At 63.7% G+C, this 17345-nt stretch overlaps 2 protein-coding genes across 3 annotated transcripts; one reads left to right on the forward strand and one right to left on the reverse strand.

The window, feature by feature from the left end:
* The first annotated feature begins 28 nt into the window (after positions 1 to 28).
* LOC136371130 (proprotein convertase subtilisin/kexin type 7-like) lies at positions 29 to 13285 on the forward strand. 2 transcript variants are annotated; one of them, XM_066334997.1, is made up of 16 exons: positions 29 to 101; positions 1001 to 1471; positions 1870 to 2004; positions 2398 to 2563; positions 3379 to 3469; positions 4021 to 4075; positions 5123 to 5261; positions 5829 to 5929; positions 7775 to 7942; positions 9196 to 9303; positions 10193 to 10295; positions 11009 to 11165; positions 11258 to 11352; positions 11467 to 11560; positions 11805 to 11922; positions 12047 to 13285. In XM_066334997.1, exons 2-16 carry the CDS (start codon positions 1013 to 1015, stop codon positions 12449 to 12451), a joined length of 2394 nt encoding a protein of 797 aa, XP_066191094.1. In that variant the 5' UTR covers positions 29 to 101; positions 1001 to 1012; the 3' UTR covers positions 12452 to 13285. The 2 variants fall into 2 exon arrangements, with proteins under 2 accessions (XP_066191094.1, XP_066191093.1); XM_066334996.1 differs by lacking the exon at positions 29 to 101 and having other exon boundaries at positions 110 to 1471.
* Positions 13286 to 13948: 663 nt separating this feature from the next.
* On the reverse strand, positions 13949 to 16850 carry LOC136371133 (transgelin-like). Its single transcript, XM_066335001.1, is given in 7 exon segments — positions 13949 to 14225; positions 14447 to 14465; positions 14468 to 14509; positions 14512 to 14547; positions 14629 to 14806; positions 15178 to 15376; positions 16746 to 16850. Coding segments are annotated over 6 exon segments (597 nt in total). The 5' UTR covers positions 15358 to 15376; positions 16746 to 16850; the 3' UTR covers positions 13949 to 14083.
* Between the last annotated feature and the right edge of the window lie 495 nt (positions 16851 to 17345).

Consider the following 17345-nt stretch of genomic DNA (forward strand, 5'->3'; position numbering starts at 1 on the left):
CCGCGCCCCCGCCGCGCCGCCCCTTCCGCCCCGCGGCCCGCCGGAAGTGACGCCGCTGTCAGCGGCTCCGCGCTTCCGGCGGCGGCGGCGCCTCATGCCCGGTGAGCGCTGCGGGGCGGCAGCGGCGGGATGCGCGCCGGGCCGGGGAGCTCCGGCCTCGCCGCGTCCGGCTCCCCGCGGGGGTGGCGGAGGGCAGCCGGGGTGTCGTGGCCGCGGGTGACCTCCGCGGTGTCGCCGGTGCCGGCGGAGCGGGGAGCGCCGGGGCTGCCCTGCCCCGGGGCGCTGCGCCGTGCCGCTCCGCATCGAGGGGCGCTTCAAAGCCCGAGTTTTGGGGAGAGAAAGCTGGAGCTCGGCGTCCAGCAGCGGATGAGTTGTGTCAGAGGGGAACGGACCGGATCGAGGGAGGAAAAGGGCCCGGGGAGTGCCGAGCTCCGGGCGCGTCCCAGGGAGCGGCGTCTCGGGAGGTGTTTTCCCCGCTCTGGCGTACGGAAGGCGGGTTGAACCGGGGCTCGGTGGTGATTTCCGCCTATGGCAGGGAAAAGCAGGTTCCTCCGGCCCTGGGGCAGGTGAGGAACGAGTTCGGTGGGGCTCCTGCAGAAGAGGAACCGGCTCTCGGCAGCCCACGGAGCGTGGCCTTGCCCGTGGTGTTTGTTCCGGGGAACAGCGCATCAGGAGTTTCTTATCAGTTCCTTATCGGAGGCGAGAGGGGGAAGTGGCTTCTCCTGCCAGCCCGGCGCGGTGTTTCCTGGCCCGGGGCTGCCACCCAGCAGGCAGGGCAGGGTTGGGTTGGGTTGGGATCGCTCCCTGCCCAGCCCGGGTGCGCCTCCAGCTCCGGAGCGCCGGGAAGGAGCCGCCTCGGCTGGGGTTTCCCGGGATGTGCCGTGCGGCGGGTTGGTGGCAATCCCCGTGAGCCTTCTGTGGGACCTTCAGGTGAGACCCTGGCCGTCGTGTGTCGCTGGTCAGGAGGAGTTCTCAGCGGTTTCACGTGTTGCTGTTGCAGCCCGCCTGTCTGATGCCGCACTGGAGGCGGGGAGCGCCGCTATGGAGCGCGGGGATGGAGGCCACGCTCTGCATCCACACGTGCCTTTGGCTGAGCGCCGCCTGGATGCCCCTGGCCTCTCCGGCCTGCGGCGGGCAGCGCGCTCCGGACACTGAGGGCCGCCACGGGAGGCTGACCTGGGCCGTCAGCTTGGATGCACCCGAGGAGGAGCTGGAGCAGCGGGCAGAGGAGCTGGCCAGGACTGCGGGGCTGGTGAACATGGGCCGTGTCGGGGAGCTCAAGGGCCATTACCTCTTTGCCTACCAGCCCGAGGGCCGCGCGGCGCCTGAACACGAAGCAATAAGGAGGTCGGTGGACACTTTGTTTGCACAGCACGACAGCGTGCGGTGGCACTCGGAACAGAAGCTTCTGAAGCGCTCCAAGCGCAGCCTGCACTTTAACGATCCCAAATATCCCCAGCAGTGGCACCTGGTGAGTGGTTTTCCAGCTCCTGCTGCTCTCGCAGGCTCGGGCTGTTCGTGTGGCCACGGGTGAGCTGTCGTGAGGGAGGCAGAGCAGCCTCTTTCTGTGCCTTGGAGAGGAGGGAGCTCACTGAGGGCTTGCCCTGCCTGCCACATTCTGGCTGTGGTGATGGCAGGAATCAGCTCCTGCAGCTGGTTGTGCACTGGTGGTGCTGGTGTGGGCACAGGGGTTTGCCTGGAGCACACTGTGCCCTCCACATCACGGCTCGAACAACTGCTTCTCACTATCAGCCTCAAACCATCTCCCCTGACTGTCCTGTGGCTCCTTCCTGTGCCAGCCCCACTTGTCACATGCAGTGCAGCCAGGAGGTCCCCTCAGCGCTGACCCTGTCCCCTCACTGTCCTTAGAACAACCGCAAGAGCCCCGGGAAGGACATCAACGTCACGGGCGTGTGGGAGCGGAACGTGACGGGGCGCGGGGTGACCGTGGTGGTGGTGGACGACGGCGTGGAGCACACCATCAAGGACATCCAGCCAAACTATGTGAGTGCCTGTGCAGGCTGGAGGCCGGGCAGTGTGACAGGAGCGTTCCAGAGCTCAGAGTCCAACCCGCGCCATCACCCGGGGCTCTGCCAGGGCGGAAAGTGCCAGCAGAAAACCTTTCCTGGGAGATTTGCACTCGGGGTTTGGGGTTACCTGCCTTTGGGCAGCCCGTGGGAGGCAGCTGGCATCCCCCTGACCCGCAGCAGTGCCTGGAGCTGCCTTGGTTGGTCCCTTCCTCACAGCAGCAGATAGCAGTGTTGAGCTGCAGCCCCGTGAGGAAACAGCCCTGTGACTTCCAGCCTGTGTTTCAGCCCATGTTTCATTCTCTCAACTCCTGCTTTTCCCAAAGTGAGGAGAGCAGAGCCCCAGCCCTGACTGTGGGTCTGTTCCCAGAGCCCAGAAGGCAGCTATGACTTGAACTCCAACGACCCTGACCCCATGCCTCACCCCGACGAGGAGAACGGGAACCACCACGGGACCCGCTGCGCCGGGGAGATCGCGGCCGTGCCAAACAACAGCTTCTGCACGGTGGGAGTGGCCTTCGGGAGCCGCATCGCGGGTACGTGTGGGCTGCCAGGGAGCCCCAGCCTGCCGCACCCCGGAGCCCCGGGCAGGGACATGGCTCCACGGGCCGGGCCGGCTCTGAGTCAGCACTGCCCTGCTCGGGCTGCTGCAGGGAGGGCCTGCTGCCTGCCTGAGCTCCTCTCCAAGGAGCTGGCTGCTGGCAGCTTCTCCAGAGTGTTCCCGGACTCCCTGGCTGCCAAAGTTTTGGCAGAGCAGCTGTGCCGTGCTGGCTGAGCCAGGCAGTTGTGCCATGACGTGCCCAGGCTGTGTCTCAAGGCACTGGGGCAGCAAATCTTGGCCAGTGCCTCTCGCTGCCCTGGCCCCTGGTCTCAGCTTTGCCCTGTGGGGTGGGCAGGGTGAAGGGCCAGTGCTGTGTCTCTCCCCTGCAAGGCCAGGGAGTGTGTGCTGTGCCCCAGCTGTCTCCAGAGCTCCTGAGCTGCTCCGCAGAGGGAGGTGAGAGCTCTGTGCCCTGCAGGAGGTGTCCCTGCCAGGGGACAGCAATGCTGGGACACGATTCTGTCCATCCCTGCTCACACCACACTCCCTGCGGTGTCAGGGGCAGTCAGGGCTTGCCCAGGACACAGCAGCCAGAGGCTCCCAGCTGGCAGAAGCTGGGCTGAGCTCATCCTGTACCCACAGCACAGGGTTTGCCCCAGATCCAGGCAGGATCTGGCACTGCCTCAGCCCCCCAAAGCTGTGCTGGCCCTGCAGGGTGAGCACAGTGGGGCAACCTCGAGCCAGGAGTTTGTTTGCAGCTTGTGCAGCTCGTGTGACCCGTGTTAGCCACGCTCCTTGTCCTCTGTCCTGCAGGCATCCGAGTGCTGGACGGGCCCCTGACGGACAGCATGGAGGCCATTGCCTTCAACAAGCACTATCAGATCAATGACATCTACAGCTGCAGGTGAGCCCCCGGGGACCCTGAGCTGGCTCCAGGCTGCGGGGCTGCTCTGCCTGGGGACAGGGTCACAGCTCATGGCTGAGTGCTCACACCAGCCCCCATCCTGCTGTGGCTGCAGTTAGCCCTGAGGCACCAAAATCCTGTTCCTGGGGACCTGTCCCGGGCTCTGCACAACACCTACAGTTGTGAGACCTCCCTCTATGTGCTGCTGCAGCGTGTGCCCTGGGCTGGCTGGGCTGGAGGGGACACTGCTGCCCACTGTGGTCAGGCAGCCCCAGCTGAGCTGTGTGACGGGGGCTGGAATGTGTGAGAAGCCTCTTGTTAAATAAAAATCAAACATTTTGTCCGCTGGAATCTGACCCAGGGGCACAGTGCAAACACAACAGCAGTGTCCCAGCAGCAAGGGGCCGTCCTGATGGGTGGGAAAGTGCAGTGCTCTGCAGTCCCAGTCGTGGCGCTGGGAGCAGCTGGTGGCTGCTGGGAGCTCGCTGTGATGGCAGGAAGAGCCGCCTGTGACTCCTGGGGCTGTCACCTCACCGTGTCTCTCTTTGCAGCTGGGGTCCCGACGACGACGGGAAGACTGTGGATGGCCCCCATCAACTGGGAAAGGTAAAACCCAGCCCCAGCAGCCCTGGGGGAGCCTCCAGGGCTTGTGGCTTCTTGCCTGCCCATTCAGGCGTGGGGGGACACGTTGCTGTGACACTCAGCACGTCTGTTTGTGTCCCTTGGTGCCAGCAGAGGTTTCCCTGTCACTGCGGCGGGAGGGCAGCGTTCAGGCAGGGCAGGAGGAGCCTCCCGAGGAGAGGCTGGTTCCAGCAGGAAAAGGCTCTTTCACAACCTGTGCTGTTGCGCTGACAGCTCGTGCAGCCCACGGGATGCTCTCTGCTCAGCAGGCCGAGCTTTCCCTGTGCTCAGAGTGGTTCTCAAGGCAGGGATGGTGCCTTTGGATACCGGGAGTAAAATAAAGGGGGGTGGGATTGCAGTGGGAGGAAAAGTCAGAGCTGAGGCTGCTCCTTCCCAGGCTTTCTCAGAGCTCCTGTGCTGCAGAACTGCTGCAAAACACACCCAGCCTGCCTGTGCTGCAGCAAGGGGTCACCGAGGGGCCCCAAAACCAGCAGAGGGGTGTGGTTCTGCTCCAGTGCTCTTCTGCTGTGCTTTTTCAACCACAACTCAGCAATTCCTGCACTCCTCGCAGCAGCGCTGACAACAGAGCTGTTCGTTCACCATAACAAATGGTTTCCAGTTCTGCAAGTTAATTTATTCCCTTCCTGCCTGCAGAGACAGCTGGAACAAGCTCTGGGACACAGAGCACGGGCAGAGCTCGCTGTGCCACAGCAGTCAGGAGGGCACAATGTGCCTTCATCTGCCAGGGGGAGGGAGAGCAGCAGCCACTTGCAGTGGGGTTGTGTTCCTGCTCATCCCTCAGACGTGTCCTTCCCCTAGGAGGGGATGGTGTCTGGGCTGAGATGTGCCTGCAGGTGGGGCCCGTGGTGTGTGTGCCTCAGCAGAGGCAAAGCCCCAGTGTGCAGGGCTGGGCACTCACAGAGGGACAGGGGCTCTGTGCGGGCAGAGGTCACACGTGCTGGGCTGGCTGCTGTCACTGGGGTCAGTGTGGAAGGGCCTGGGAAGAGCCCCCTGCCCTGTCCCTGTCCACAGGCTGCCCTGCAGCACGGCGTGATCGCGGGGCGCCGCGGCTTCGGGAGCATCTTCGTGGTGGCCAGTGGCAACGGGGGCCAGCACAGTGACAACTGCAACTATGATGGATACGCCAACTCCATCTACACTGTCACCATAGGTGAGCCTGGCTCTTGTGTCTCCTCCCTCCCCAGCCTGCAGCTGTGAGGTCATCCCAAAAGCACAGAACCTGCCCAGCTGGGAGCTGGCTGGATGGTGGGAATCCGTGGGGAAGTGTCTGGGAACAGGCATGGCAGTGTCTGGGGTGTGCAGTGTCAGCCCCCAAGCCTGCAGCTTGCCTCTGACCAGCAGAGCAAGAGAAATTCCTGCCCGTGTCCAGGCCTCCCTCGGGGCTGTGACAGACACTGCCGTGTTCAAGGAATGAGCTGGAATGCAGCATTCCCATCATTTGTGTTAGAGGAGAAATGTGTAATCCACATTTCTCCAGAGCAGAAGCTGCGTGTGGGGCAGAAGATCTGTGTGATACTGAGCACAGTGAGGGATTATTTCTGGTGGCTGCCCTTCCTGTAGATCTTCCAGATGGGGAAAATACAGTCTTGGTTCTGATTTCCCAGGCCCTGGAAGAGCACATCTGGCAGGAGGGGCTCTTAGGGGATTAACACCTTGGAATGCCAGCAGTTGAAGCAGAACAGGTTTCACTCAGCCAGTGCCTTTCCCGTTTTCCCAGGAGCCGTGGATGAGACAGGCTCCATGCCCTTCTACGCTGAGGAATGTGCCTCCATGCTGGCCGTGACCTTCAGCGGGGGGGACAAGATGATGAGGAGCATCGTGAGTACCTGTGTGTCCCCTGTGCCCTCCTGGCCACCCTGGGGACAGCCAGGACATCACTCCATCCTCTCCCATTCCCACACAGTTCCACTGTGAGCCAGGGCGTGGATGTGCCTTTTATCCAGGCCCTGCACAAACAGAGGGAGGGTCCTGTTTCTCTGGCCACAGCCAGCCCCCCTCGCTCTGCCCCCAAGGGACGCTGGAGCACAGAAGGCAGGGAGAGCACTGGGCTTTTTAAACCACTTGGCCCCAGCTTCTCCTCTGTTCTGGCACGTGGGCCTCTCCCAGTTGAATTTTTAAGAATATTTTTATCAGCTTTTCCCTTCTTTTGCCAAAAAACGACTTCTTGTCAACAACGTGTCCTTTCTGCCCGAGCCAAGCAGCCAGGGCTGTTTTCCCCCTGCAGGCCTGGCCCAGCCCGTCCCTCCCTTGGTGCCAGGCTGTCCCCACCCCAGTGGTGTGACCCCTCCCTGTCCTGTGGGGCCAGCAGGGGCTGTAGAGCCCACCCAGCCCAGGGCAGCTTGGGGGAAACATCACTGGCTCCTGATATTTAGGGTTGTTTGGAGGATCTCCCACCAGCACAGGTCCTTCCCAGAAGCACTTTCCTGTGGCTCTGTGCCTGTCACAGAGCAGCTGAATCCAGGCTGGTCAAACAGGCTTCCCCACGTGCTGGGTAAACTGGGGGAACTGGGAGAGCCTGGGATCCTCAGCAAGCTCCTCCTGCAGCCCAGAGCCAGGGCAGGGATTGGTGCCCAGCCAGGGCATGGCACAATCTGCCACAGGAGACTGAAACCCAGAACAGGGCTGATTTTTGCTTTCAGAAATCACTGCAGTTGTCCCAGGCTGGTTTGGAAAGTACTGACACTGGGAAAAAAGGGAAAACAGTGAGGGCTCTGCTGCATTCCATCAGGAGCTGCAGGCTCATGGGTTGGTGTGGCTTTCCCCAGCATGGTGTGCGTGCTTTGGAGGTCACAAGTGCACGTTCATTTTAAACACTGGCTTTATGGGACACTGACAGGGGAGCTGGCACTCCATGGGGCAGCCAGGGGCGAGAGCCACACGTGCCTTGCTAAACCTCACACAGCCTTTTTCAGGAGCACAGGCTGGTCCTGGACACCCTGGAGCTTCCTGCAGTGGTGCCAGAGTTAACTTCCCTGCAGCCATCTGCTCCAGCTACTTTTTTTTCCTTTTACCAGACCATAAACTGTGTGTGGTTTCCTTAATGGGAAGAATTTAATACAGCTTCTGGCACTGGATGTGCTTCCTACTGAAAGTTTGTGCTCTCAGGGTGTTCTGTGTGGGACACTCAATGTCCCAGCATGAGCTGGAGCCACTCACAGCTGGAAAAATGGGATGGAGTCAAGCAAAAACATAAGAAACCCTTCAGATTTTGGGCCTTCTCCCCATGGGGAGCAGAGCAGATAGATGCACTTGCTTTGCAGTGAGGTGGCATAATTTGGGAGCCTCCTGATGCCTCTTCAGAGGCTCTGTGTGCTCTGCACAGTCCCATGTGGCCCCTCTGCAGCCTGTGATCAGCACTGAAGGTGAGGAAGAACCCAGACTGTATCTGCCAGGAGTTTCCCACAGAGTTGCTCAGTTAGGGGTAGTTTCTCTTTCCCTCCAAAGGGAACTGTCTCCATGCATCCTTTCCCAGCTGGGGTCACTGTCCCTGCAGTGAGGCTGTCCCAGGGTCCCCTCCTGGCTGGCTGTGAGCAGGGACAGCTGTGTCACAGGCTGAACTTGGCTGGCAGGGGCACAGCTCAGGGCCAGGACCAGCTGTACCTGTCCAGCCACCCCAGCGCAGCACAGTGGGCTGACAGAGGCCTGTCCCCTGTTCCTGGGCAGGTGACAACAGACTGGGACTTGCAGAAGGGCACGGGCTGCACGGAGGGTCACACGGGGACGTCGGCGGCCGCTCCGCTGGCCGCGGGAATGATCGCGCTGATGCTGCAGGTGCGGCCGTGCCTCACCTGGCGGGACGTGCAGCACGTCATCGTCTTCACTGCCACCAAGGTGAGGGGCTGGCCCTCCCCTCTCCCCTCCCTCCTTCCCCCTGCTCCCCTCGGGGCTGCTCTGGGATGGCTGGGCCCTGCTGTGCCCGTCCTTGTTTGTGTCTGCTGCCCCTCCATAAATCTCTCCCTTCCTCTGGCTCCCAGCGCGGGGATTGGGTTTTCCCCTCAGCCCGTGTTCCTTCCAGGAATGTGGCTGAGGCATTTTCCCCTGTCATCATAATGAATGGGTTATTTGCCTCAGGAATTGCCTCTGTCTGCCAATGTAGGGTTCTTCCAGGGGCTCAGTGGGTTCCAGAGGCTCAGCAGGTTCCAGAGGCTCAGCAGGTTCCAGAGGCTCAGCAGGTTCCAGGGGCTCAGCAGGTTCCAGGGGCTCAGCAGGTTCCAGGGGCTCAGCAGGTTCCAGGGGCTCAGCAGGTTCCAGGGGCTCAGCAGGTTCCAGGGGCTCAGGGGGTTCCAGAGGCTCAGCAGGTTCCAGGGCTCAGCAGGTTCCAGGGGCTCAGCAGGTTCCAGGGCTCAGGGGATTCCAGGGGCTCAGGGAGTTCCAGGGCTCAGCCCTGTGTGTGGTGGGGTTGGCCCAGCCCAAGGGCTGACACCTCTGCAATGTCACCTCGTGGTCCAGGCAGTGGGAAAGTGAAGAGTTCTGCCCTGCCATGGCCTTTCCTGGGCTCTCCAGAGAACTGGGCTCCTGGAAACAGGCACAACAGAGAGCTGGGCAGCAAACACAGCCCTTCCCATCAACCAGAGCAGGAGTGGGAACTGCCTGGAGGGATGGGGCTCCTTCCACACCCCTCTGGGGAGCAGGAGTCTATGTCCAGCTGATGCTCTGCTCTCTTTGGCATGGGACAGTGTTTTCCATAGCTTCCAAGCCAGTGTTGCCAGAGCTGTACAACCCAATAAGTGATGGGACCCAGATCTGTTCTGCCCCAGCTCTGGCTGATATAAAGGACTCTGTTCCTTCTCTCCAAGGCTTCTGCTGTGCCCCAGGCAGTGGTTTGGGCAGCGGGGAGCAGCTGGGATGTTTCAGAGCAGAGGCATTTGTGCCCTTTCGTGCTGCTCCATTTGCTTTCTGAGGAGCTGGGAAGCCACTCTGTCCTGGGATTTGTTTCAAACAAAGATCAACCTGTTCCCTTCTAATAAGGCCATGTGGGTTTGCTTCCCCACCACTGTGGGATGTGTCTGGGCTCCTTCCCTTCAGGCCTGGGGGTTTCAGGTTGCTGGTGTCCCCCCAGGAGCCCCCTGTGTGTGTCTTTGCAGTACGAGGACCGTCACGCCAAGTGGGACACGAACCAGGCGGGCTTCAGCCACAGCCACCAGCATGGCTTCGGCCTGCTCAACGCCTGGAGGCTGGTGAATGCTGCCAAGGTAACTCCCTGCCCTCCCACACCTGCGCTGTGGGCAGGCAGAGCAGCCCAGCCCCGTGCCAGGGACCAGTCCTGTCCTGGTGATGCCGTGGGGTGACACTGCTGCCGTTGAGGGCCAGCACTTTGGCCACCATCCTGCTGGCCCTGGCTCTGAGGCTGCTTTTGGTATGAGGTCATGAGGCTCCCAGCAGTGCCTGAAAGCTGCCCCGAGCTGCTGCTCTCCAGCACTATATATAGCCATGGTGAGGGCCCTGATTCACAGTGATGGCAGCTTCGTCAGCAGCCCCAGCACCTTGCTCCCTGCACAGTGGCTGCAGGGAGGGCGTCCTGCCCCCTGAAACAGGCTGTTCTCAGCTGGCAGCTCCGGGGGAGTGCTGTGGTCACACCAGCTCTTCCTCCTCTGGTCACACGGAGCTCAGGGCACATCCCTTTGGCACCTGCTCTCAGCTCGTGTGTGGAGCTCTGTGCGGCTGTGCCGGGTCACTGCTGCTGTCAGCTGTGCCCCCAGGGTCACAGGGACTTCCAGGCTGCTCCCTCTTCCTGCAGGCAGTTGGGTTCTGTTGTCCCGCTGTGCCAGCGGTGGGAGTGGAACTGCCTCAAGACACCACTCAAAGCCGCTGTGACAAACCCAGAACTGGGGAGTCCCAAACCTTGATCAGCCCTTCTGGCTCCCAGGCAGTGACTTTTCCTCCTTTCCTGGGCATGTGGCCACCGCTGCCATCCCTGGGGTGTCCCAGCAGCCTGTGTGTCCCAGAGCATCATCGGGAGAGGCCCCTTGGCCTGGGCTCACACCCAGCACAGGAGCAGCTTGTGAGAGCTGTGGGAGATGGAGGGATGGATGTGCAGGGACGGTGCAATCCGTGCTGAATCCTCTCTCCTTCCCCTGGCAGATCTGGGAGTCCGTGCCATACCTGGCCTCGTACGTGAGCCCCGTGCTGAGGGAGGGCAGGAGCATCCCGCTGCTCCCGCGGGAGCTGGAGGTGGCCTGGAACGGTAAGAGCAGGTGTGCCCCGGAGAGCAGAGCCGGCCCTGCCCCTGGTGTGTGCCACAGCAGGACAGGACCAGCCCCGGGCCGCAGGAGCCACCAAGGGGTTAAGTGCTGGGCTGCCCGGGCTTTTTCCACTGCCCATCCCCGGGGATCTGCCTGCTGCCGGTCCCCTCCCCACAATCCCATCCCGTGGAGTGTTTGGGGAGGCAGCCGGGCTCAGGAGCGGGGCTGGGCAGCGGCCAGAGGCGCTCGGGCTGGCTTTGACCATTTTAGGTAATGCTGCAGCTCCCGACTTGGCCGGGCCCGTCCAGAACGGCAGCGCTGCTCTGCTGCTACCAGCGGGGAGCAGAGCCCGGCCCCAGCCCTTCCCAGCGGGGCCTGCACACAGGGGACACACGGGACACCGCTGGCTCTGTGCTGTGCCTCTCCTGGCCTGTGTCCCCTCAGCAGGGGCTGGCAGCACCCACCCACCCACCCAGGCTCAGCCCGCTGCAGAGGGGCTGTGGGTGGCAGCTCTGGGGCTGTGAGCATTCCTGGAGCTGGGGACAGCTCGGGATGGGGTGGGCCAGCCTGGACACCTGCCTTCTGCTCCCACGGGGAGTTGGGAAGAGGCAGAGACAACCTGTGTGTCCTGTTAAGTGCCACCACAGCCCCGTGGGGCTGCCTGGGAGTGGGAACTCCATCCCAAAGCCTTGACTGACCCCATTCCCTTTCCCAGTCACCCCTGCCGACCTGGAGCTGTCTGGCATGAGGACGCTGGAGCACGTGGCAGTCACTGTCACCATAACCCACCCTCGCCGTGGCAACCTGGAGATCCGGCTCTTCTGCCCCAGCGGGATGATGTCCCTGATCGGCACCACCCGCAGCATGGACTCGTAAGCACCCAGGGGACACTGGAGGGCAGGACACCGGGGCCACGTCAGGCTCTGTGACCCCTCACGGGCTGTTTCCCCCCACCCCTGGGCAGGGACCCCAATGGCTTCTCTGACTGGACCTTCTCCACGGTGCGCTGCTGGGGCGAGGAGGCACAGGGCACCTACAGGCTGCTCATCAGGGACATGGGTGAGTGCTGCCTCCCAGGGGGCCCTCAGGACTGGTGGCAGCAGCTCTGTGCCCTGTCCCAGGGAGCTGCCAGCTCAGAGAGTTCCCCACTGGACCAAGCTGCTTCCTCCCCAGGAGACAAGAGCCTGAGGCCTGGCACCTTGAAGCAGTGGCAGCTGACCCTGTACGGCTCCTCCTGGTCCCCAGCAGAGATGAAGGAACGGCAGAGGTAGGACAGCACGTCCCCATCTTGCTGGGAGCCAGGACAGGGAGGCTGAGGGGTTTATACCTGTCTGGAGCTGTGCTGCTGCCAGGTGAGGCTGGGGCTGCCCTCACGCCTCACAGGGCAGCCATGGGCTGTAGAACACAACTCTGTGTGCTGAAGGAGACACTCCAGACCCTCTGTGGGCGTTTTGGAGCCTCCCTGGAGCCCCCCTACCCACGGGGCCCTCACGGGGTGTGTCTGTCCCCAGGCTGCTGGAGGAAGCCATGAGTGGGCAGTACCTGAGCAGTGACTTCTCCCTGCCCTGTCCCCCAGGGCTGGACATCCCCGAGGAGCAGCGTTACACCATCACAGCCAACACCCTGAAGGTGAGCCTGGAAAACCCTGCACGCCCCAGGATGAGCTGGAAGGGCAGGACCCTGCTCAGTACTCTGTGCCCTCTCTGCTGGGCAGTGCCGAGAGCTGTGTTTCTCAAGGGCTTTCCCTCTGCAGACCCTCCTGCTCTTGGGATGCTTTGCCGTGTTCTGGACTTTCTACTACATGCTGGAGGTTTGCCTGACGAGGAACGAGGTGGGGCTGGACCTGACCTGCCCCAGCCCCAGCAGCTGCAGGTGGTACCAGCAGGGCGGGAAGCACCGAGCCCTGGAGGGCAGCCTGGAGATGGAGTCGGTGCCCCTGTACCGGGAGAAGGACGTGGAGGAGGCCGAGATGGAGTGTGAGCACCTGGAGCCTGCCCGGGACGGGGACGAGGGCTCCTGGACCCCCACCCACCCCAAACTGTGCAGCAATGGCAGAGCTGTGAGCTTCCATGAGGCAGCCCCCACTGGAACGGGATTCCTGGGCCGGGAGGCATCCTCTGAGCTCCTCGGGGAGGACAGGGAGCAGCAGCCCTGCTGACTGGGGCTGGGGCCCTCCCTTGGTACGACCTTCCTGGGCTCGGGCAGCACAGACTCGTTCCTGAGCCTCCACGGACCATTGCCACTGTGTCCTGTGGGAACACACTGTGTCCTGGTGTTGGAAGTGGCTCGGAAACAAGGAGACAGTGCTGGTACTGGAAAGGGGCTTCCCTTCCCTCCTCCCGGGAAACAAAGCAAGCCTTAAACCCTTTCCTGATGGAGCCTGCCCTGCCGGATGCTCGGGGCTCCCCGTCGTGTGTGGGGTGCCATTCCCACTGAGCTCCACACTAAACCCCTTCCTGCCCCTGCAGCAGGGCCAGGACGTGTCACTTTGTCCCTGATTTCTGCAGAGAGAGCCTGGAAGATGAGAGAAGGCCCAGGCAGCCGCCTGTGCAGGCAGGGACCCCGCAGCACTGGCATTTTCCCGGCTGGCAGCCGGCCCCTACCCACCAGTTCTCCCAGTTTAGAAGCAGGGAGTTATTTCACTCATCTCCAACCAGCGCTTCTCCCTGCCCCCCGTGCTCCGATCCTGCGGATTCCTCCTCTGCTGTGGGCACAGAGCAGCTGTGGGGTGGGGGAGGCAGGAACCAGCCTGTTTGGGGGCAGGATGGGGCTGTCCCTGTGTCACTGGGCACAGGAGCACCTCTGGTAGCAGGTGGGCCTGGCTTGGGCTGGGGAGGGGAGGTTGAGTTGCTCTGGCAGTGGCTGCTCTGAGCAGGGTTGGCTTATTCACATGTCCTTGGGTTCGGTGGTTTATTTTTTTAAAGCTGGGGTTTGTTTTTTAATCAGCAAAGCCCTTTTGTGTAGCTTTCCAAATAAAGCCTGAAAAACCCTCCTCTCCCCCATCCATCACTCTTTTCTGCCCTCCCAAAGCTTCCTCACCGTGGAAAAATGTGTCACACATTTCCCAGCCCCAGGGCCGGGGGGGACCCAGCGCTGCATCTGTGGGGGCTGTGTGCCCCCTGTGCCCTGGGATAAAAGGGGCACAGGCAGGGGGAGGCAAGGGCCAGAGCATTGGAAGGAGCAAGGACGAAAGTGGGTGTCATGGTTCAGGGAGGAGAGGGCAGAATTTTCCAAGCCAGGCACGGAAAATCCAAGCTCCAGCTTTGGCTTTCCCAGCTTTGGAGGTGGCAGAAGGAGCAGCTTTAGCCTTTTAGGGAGAAGGACTTTGTCTTTCCAGGTGCCGGCGGCCAGGGCGGGCGCGAGGAAACCTCGCCAGGCCACGCTAGATGAATATAACCTTTTAATTTTGACAAAAACGAAGTACAAAACCGAGGCCGAATCCTCTCTTCTCCCCGTTGGCAGGGATCTCCGCGGCGGTGGCGCGGGGCTGGTGCGGGCGGCGGGCAGGGCGGCGGGCCCGTCCCACCCAAGGGTGCCGGCCGGGGCAGGGCCGGCTGGGCGCAAAGGGGGTGCGAGGCCGGGGGCAGGGGCTGCCGGGGGCAGGGGCTGCCCGGGGGCAGGGGCTGCCCGGGGCACGGCGCTGGGGGGCTGCGGCCGCTGGCGGGGCGATGGCGCTGGGCGGGCGGATGCTCCTCAATAAATACCAATGGACTGGCGGCGGCGCTGGGCCGGGGGGAGCGGAGACGGAGGTCCCGGCTGGGGAGGAGGGCTGGGGGCGGCGGGGCCGTGCCTAGCTGATGATCTGCCGGGGCCGGCCGTAGCTCATCCCCGCCTGTGACGCCCCCTTGTTGGTGCCCATCTGTAGCCCGATGATGTTCTTGCCCTCCTTCAGCTGGCTCTCGGTGAACTCCCGCTTGTGCTCCTGCGCTTTCCTGCGGGGCACGGGGAGAGGCCGTGGGGCAGCCGCACCCCCGGCTGCCCAGGAGCACCCCCCGGTCCCCGGGAATGTCCCAGCCACCCTCCCGCCCCAGCTGAAGGGTTGGCATCCCAATTCCCCGTGTTCCCTGGCGCTTCCAGGCAGAGGAAAGGGTCAGGTCTGAGCAGCCGCAGGACAAGGGAGTCCCCGTGCCCGGCTCCGCACTCCCGCACTTACTTCATGAACCAGTTGGGGTCCCGTGGTAGTTGCCGTCGTTCTTGGTGACTGCCAGGCTCCCAGGGCCATCAGCGTCCTCTGCACCGCTGCCATGTCCTTGGCTGCCCAGGGAGAGAGGGGCGTGAGGACGGGCACGGCGCAGCAGCCCTGGCACCCCCAGCCCCGACTGCCCCCTCCCGCACCTTCAAACAGGTCCACGGTCTGGAAGATGTCTGTCTTGACCACCCCGTAGTCCTCGGCCGCCTTCAGGAACTGGGCAATCTGCTCCATCTGCTTGAACACCATGGTGGGCGGCGCGTCGGGGATCTTGACGGGCTTGGAGCCATCGGGGTAGAGGCTGTTCACCAGCCTGCTGAGCACCTGCCACGGAGGGGAGCCTGGGTTTGCTGTGCTGCTCTCAGAGATCTCTGTGCTGCTCTCAGAGCTCCCTGCACTGCCCTTGGAGTTCCCCGTGCTGCCCCCGGAGTTCCCTGTGCTGCCCTCGGAGCTCCCTGCACTGCCCTCGGAGCTCCCTGCACTGCCCTTGGAGTTCCCTGTGCTGCCCCCGGAGTTCCCTGTGCTGCCCTCGGAGCTCCCTGTGCTGCTCTCAGAGCTCCCTGCACTGCCCTCGGAGCTCCCTGCACTGCCCTCGGAGCTCCCTGCACTGCCCCCGGAGTACCCTGTCCTGCCCCCGGAGCTCCCTGTCCTGCCCTCGGCTCCCCAGTGGCCACCCACCCCAGGATCTCACTTACGATGCCGTTCTTCAGCCAGACCTGGAAGCCCAGGCGGCCTCTCTCGGGGCGCCCCACGGCAGCCCCACACTGCGCCACGATCCACTCCACCAGCCGGTCCTCCAGCTCGTCATCGTACTTCTTCTCGATCTTGGACTGCACGTCCCTGCTCATGCCATAGGCTGGCCCTTTGTTTGCCATGGCTGCGGTGCTGGGAGACCTGGTGGCATGACAGGGACAGTTAGGCTGTGGAGATGCTGTGTCCTGCCCGGGGACCCCACAGACACCACTGTGTCTTTTGGCTGTCCCTCTGCTGCAGTGGGGACAAGCCCTCCTGACTCTTCCCTCGCCAGGTAACAGCCCTTCAGCTCCATCCGGATGTGTTTGGAGGAAAATTCACCACCATGACCTCCAAAATCTGCCCAGACAGACGGTTCGTGTCCTGGTGTGACCCATGCCAGGATCCAGGTGGCGGGGTGACCACGCCGAGGCTGGCTGGCTGTGCCATGGGATGGTGGCCATGGGATGGTGGCCATGGGGTGGCCATGGGATGGTGGCCATGAGGTGGCCTTGGCACGGCAGGTGGCCATGAGGTGGCCTTGGCACGGCAGCTCCAGGGGCCAGGGAGGAGCACGGTGAGGGGGGAGCAGTGGGAGCCGTGCCCGTGCCCTTGTAAGGACATGCTGCGGGCAGTGATGGCAGGTAGCCGGCTGCAGGCAGGGCCCGAGGGTGCCAGGGAAGATGCCAGGGAAGATGCCAGCAGGGAGAGGCTCTGGAAGTGGCAGCCAAGCCCTTGGCGGAGCTGGCATCGCTCCTGCCTGCCCGGCTCCTGCCTTGGCATGGTGCCTCCGGGTGCCTGCAGGAGCTGTGTGGATGTCCCACACCCACACCCGGCCTCCAGCGGGCTCGTCCTGACTGCTGGGCACCCTGGCAGGGCGGGCTGAGACCGGGCACGGCTCAGTGCAGGAGAGGACACCGACCCCACCTGCTGTCAGCAGTGCAGCGGTGTCCCACAAGCCCCACGATTAACCCCACGAGCCCCACGGGCAGCCTGTGCTCAGACCTCTCACACTGCTGGGCACATCCAGCGATGCTACAGGTGCCACAGCCAGTCCTGCTCCATGCCCTGGCCCGACCTGGCACACAGGGGTCACACTGTCTGCCAGCTGCCCCTGGCCCCGCCGTGCCCATCTCCCGTCCGAGCGCCGGGCAGAAACGGGCACTGGCGGCTGGAGCTGCCCCTCCATCACCGCCCTGAGCCCCGCACGGCCCCTCCGGCTACCGCGGGGACCCGCAGCCCCGCCGGGAACAGGGTTCTGAGGGGTAAGAGCAGGACAGAACCCCGGCAGCGACCCCAGCCCGAGCAGGGCAGCCTGAGCCTGCTCCGGGGAGCAGCGGCGCAGTCCGAGGAGCAGCATCCCCATCCCGGGGAGCCGCATCCCACCCGGGGAATGGAATCAGCAGGTCGCAGCCCCGGCGGAGGCTCTCGCAGGTCGGGGTGCCCATGGCAGGGAGCAGCACCCCCGTGCCGGGGGCTGGCGTTCCCACCCGGGGACCCTCCCCGCCGCCCGCCCCCCGGCAGGACTTACAGGCGGCTGCGGACGGAGCGAGGGCGATGCTCGGCGAGGGACCAGCGCACTGCCCCGCGGGGACCCCGACCTTGCGCTAAAAGGCGGCCAGGGGACGGTGATGTCAGCGGGGAGCGGAGCCCGGCCCCGCAGCGCTCCGTGACTCCATCCCAGGCACCATATTTGGGGAAAGACTCCGAAAACCAGCGACGAAAGCCCGTGGCCGAGCATTCCCCGCGTGCCTCCGCCCCAGCGGGGCCAGGGCCAGGGCGGAACCGGGCCGGGGGCTGATGGACTAAATCCTTTTATAGCCAGGCGGCCGCGCCGAGGGCTCCCGCCCTGACTTCACGGCTGGTTTTCCCGTGCGCTCACCGCCGGGAGCCGGGTCCCCCCGCGGGGATGCTGCGGGGACACGGGTGACGGCCGCAGGCTGCGGCATCCCGCGGGCACCGCGCCTGGGCATCCCGCAGACGCCGGGATTCCCTGCGCCCCGCGGGCACCGGAGGCAGCGGGTCAGGGCACGGCGGGGCACGCAGCGGCCCCGGCACCGCGCTGCGAGGATGCCACAGCGGGCCCAGCCCCCAGGGAACTCTGCTGCCAGTGAAGCGAGACCCCCCTGCG

The sequence above is a fragment of the Sylvia atricapilla genome, chromosome 23 (genome assembly GCF_009819655.1).
Source record: "Sylvia atricapilla isolate bSylAtr1 chromosome 23, bSylAtr1.pri, whole genome shotgun sequence".
NCBI lineage: Eukaryota > Metazoa > Chordata > Aves > Passeriformes > Sylviidae > Sylvia > Sylvia atricapilla.

Excerpts from the sequence above, each read along its gene's own strand:
- LOC136371130 (XM_066334997.1), top strand. The coding sequence starts at position 1,013 with ATGCCGCACTGGAGGCGGGGAGCGCCGCTATGGAGCGCGGGGATGGAG. Across the intron at positions 3,470-4,020 it reads AATGACATCTACAGCTGCAG|CTGGGGTCCCGACGACGACG; the intron begins GTGAGCCCCCGG and ends CTCTCTTTGCAG. Across the intron at positions 9,304-10,192 it reads GGCTGGTGAATGCTGCCAAG|ATCTGGGAGTCCGTGCCATA; the intron begins GTAACTCCCTGC and ends TTCCCCTGGCAG.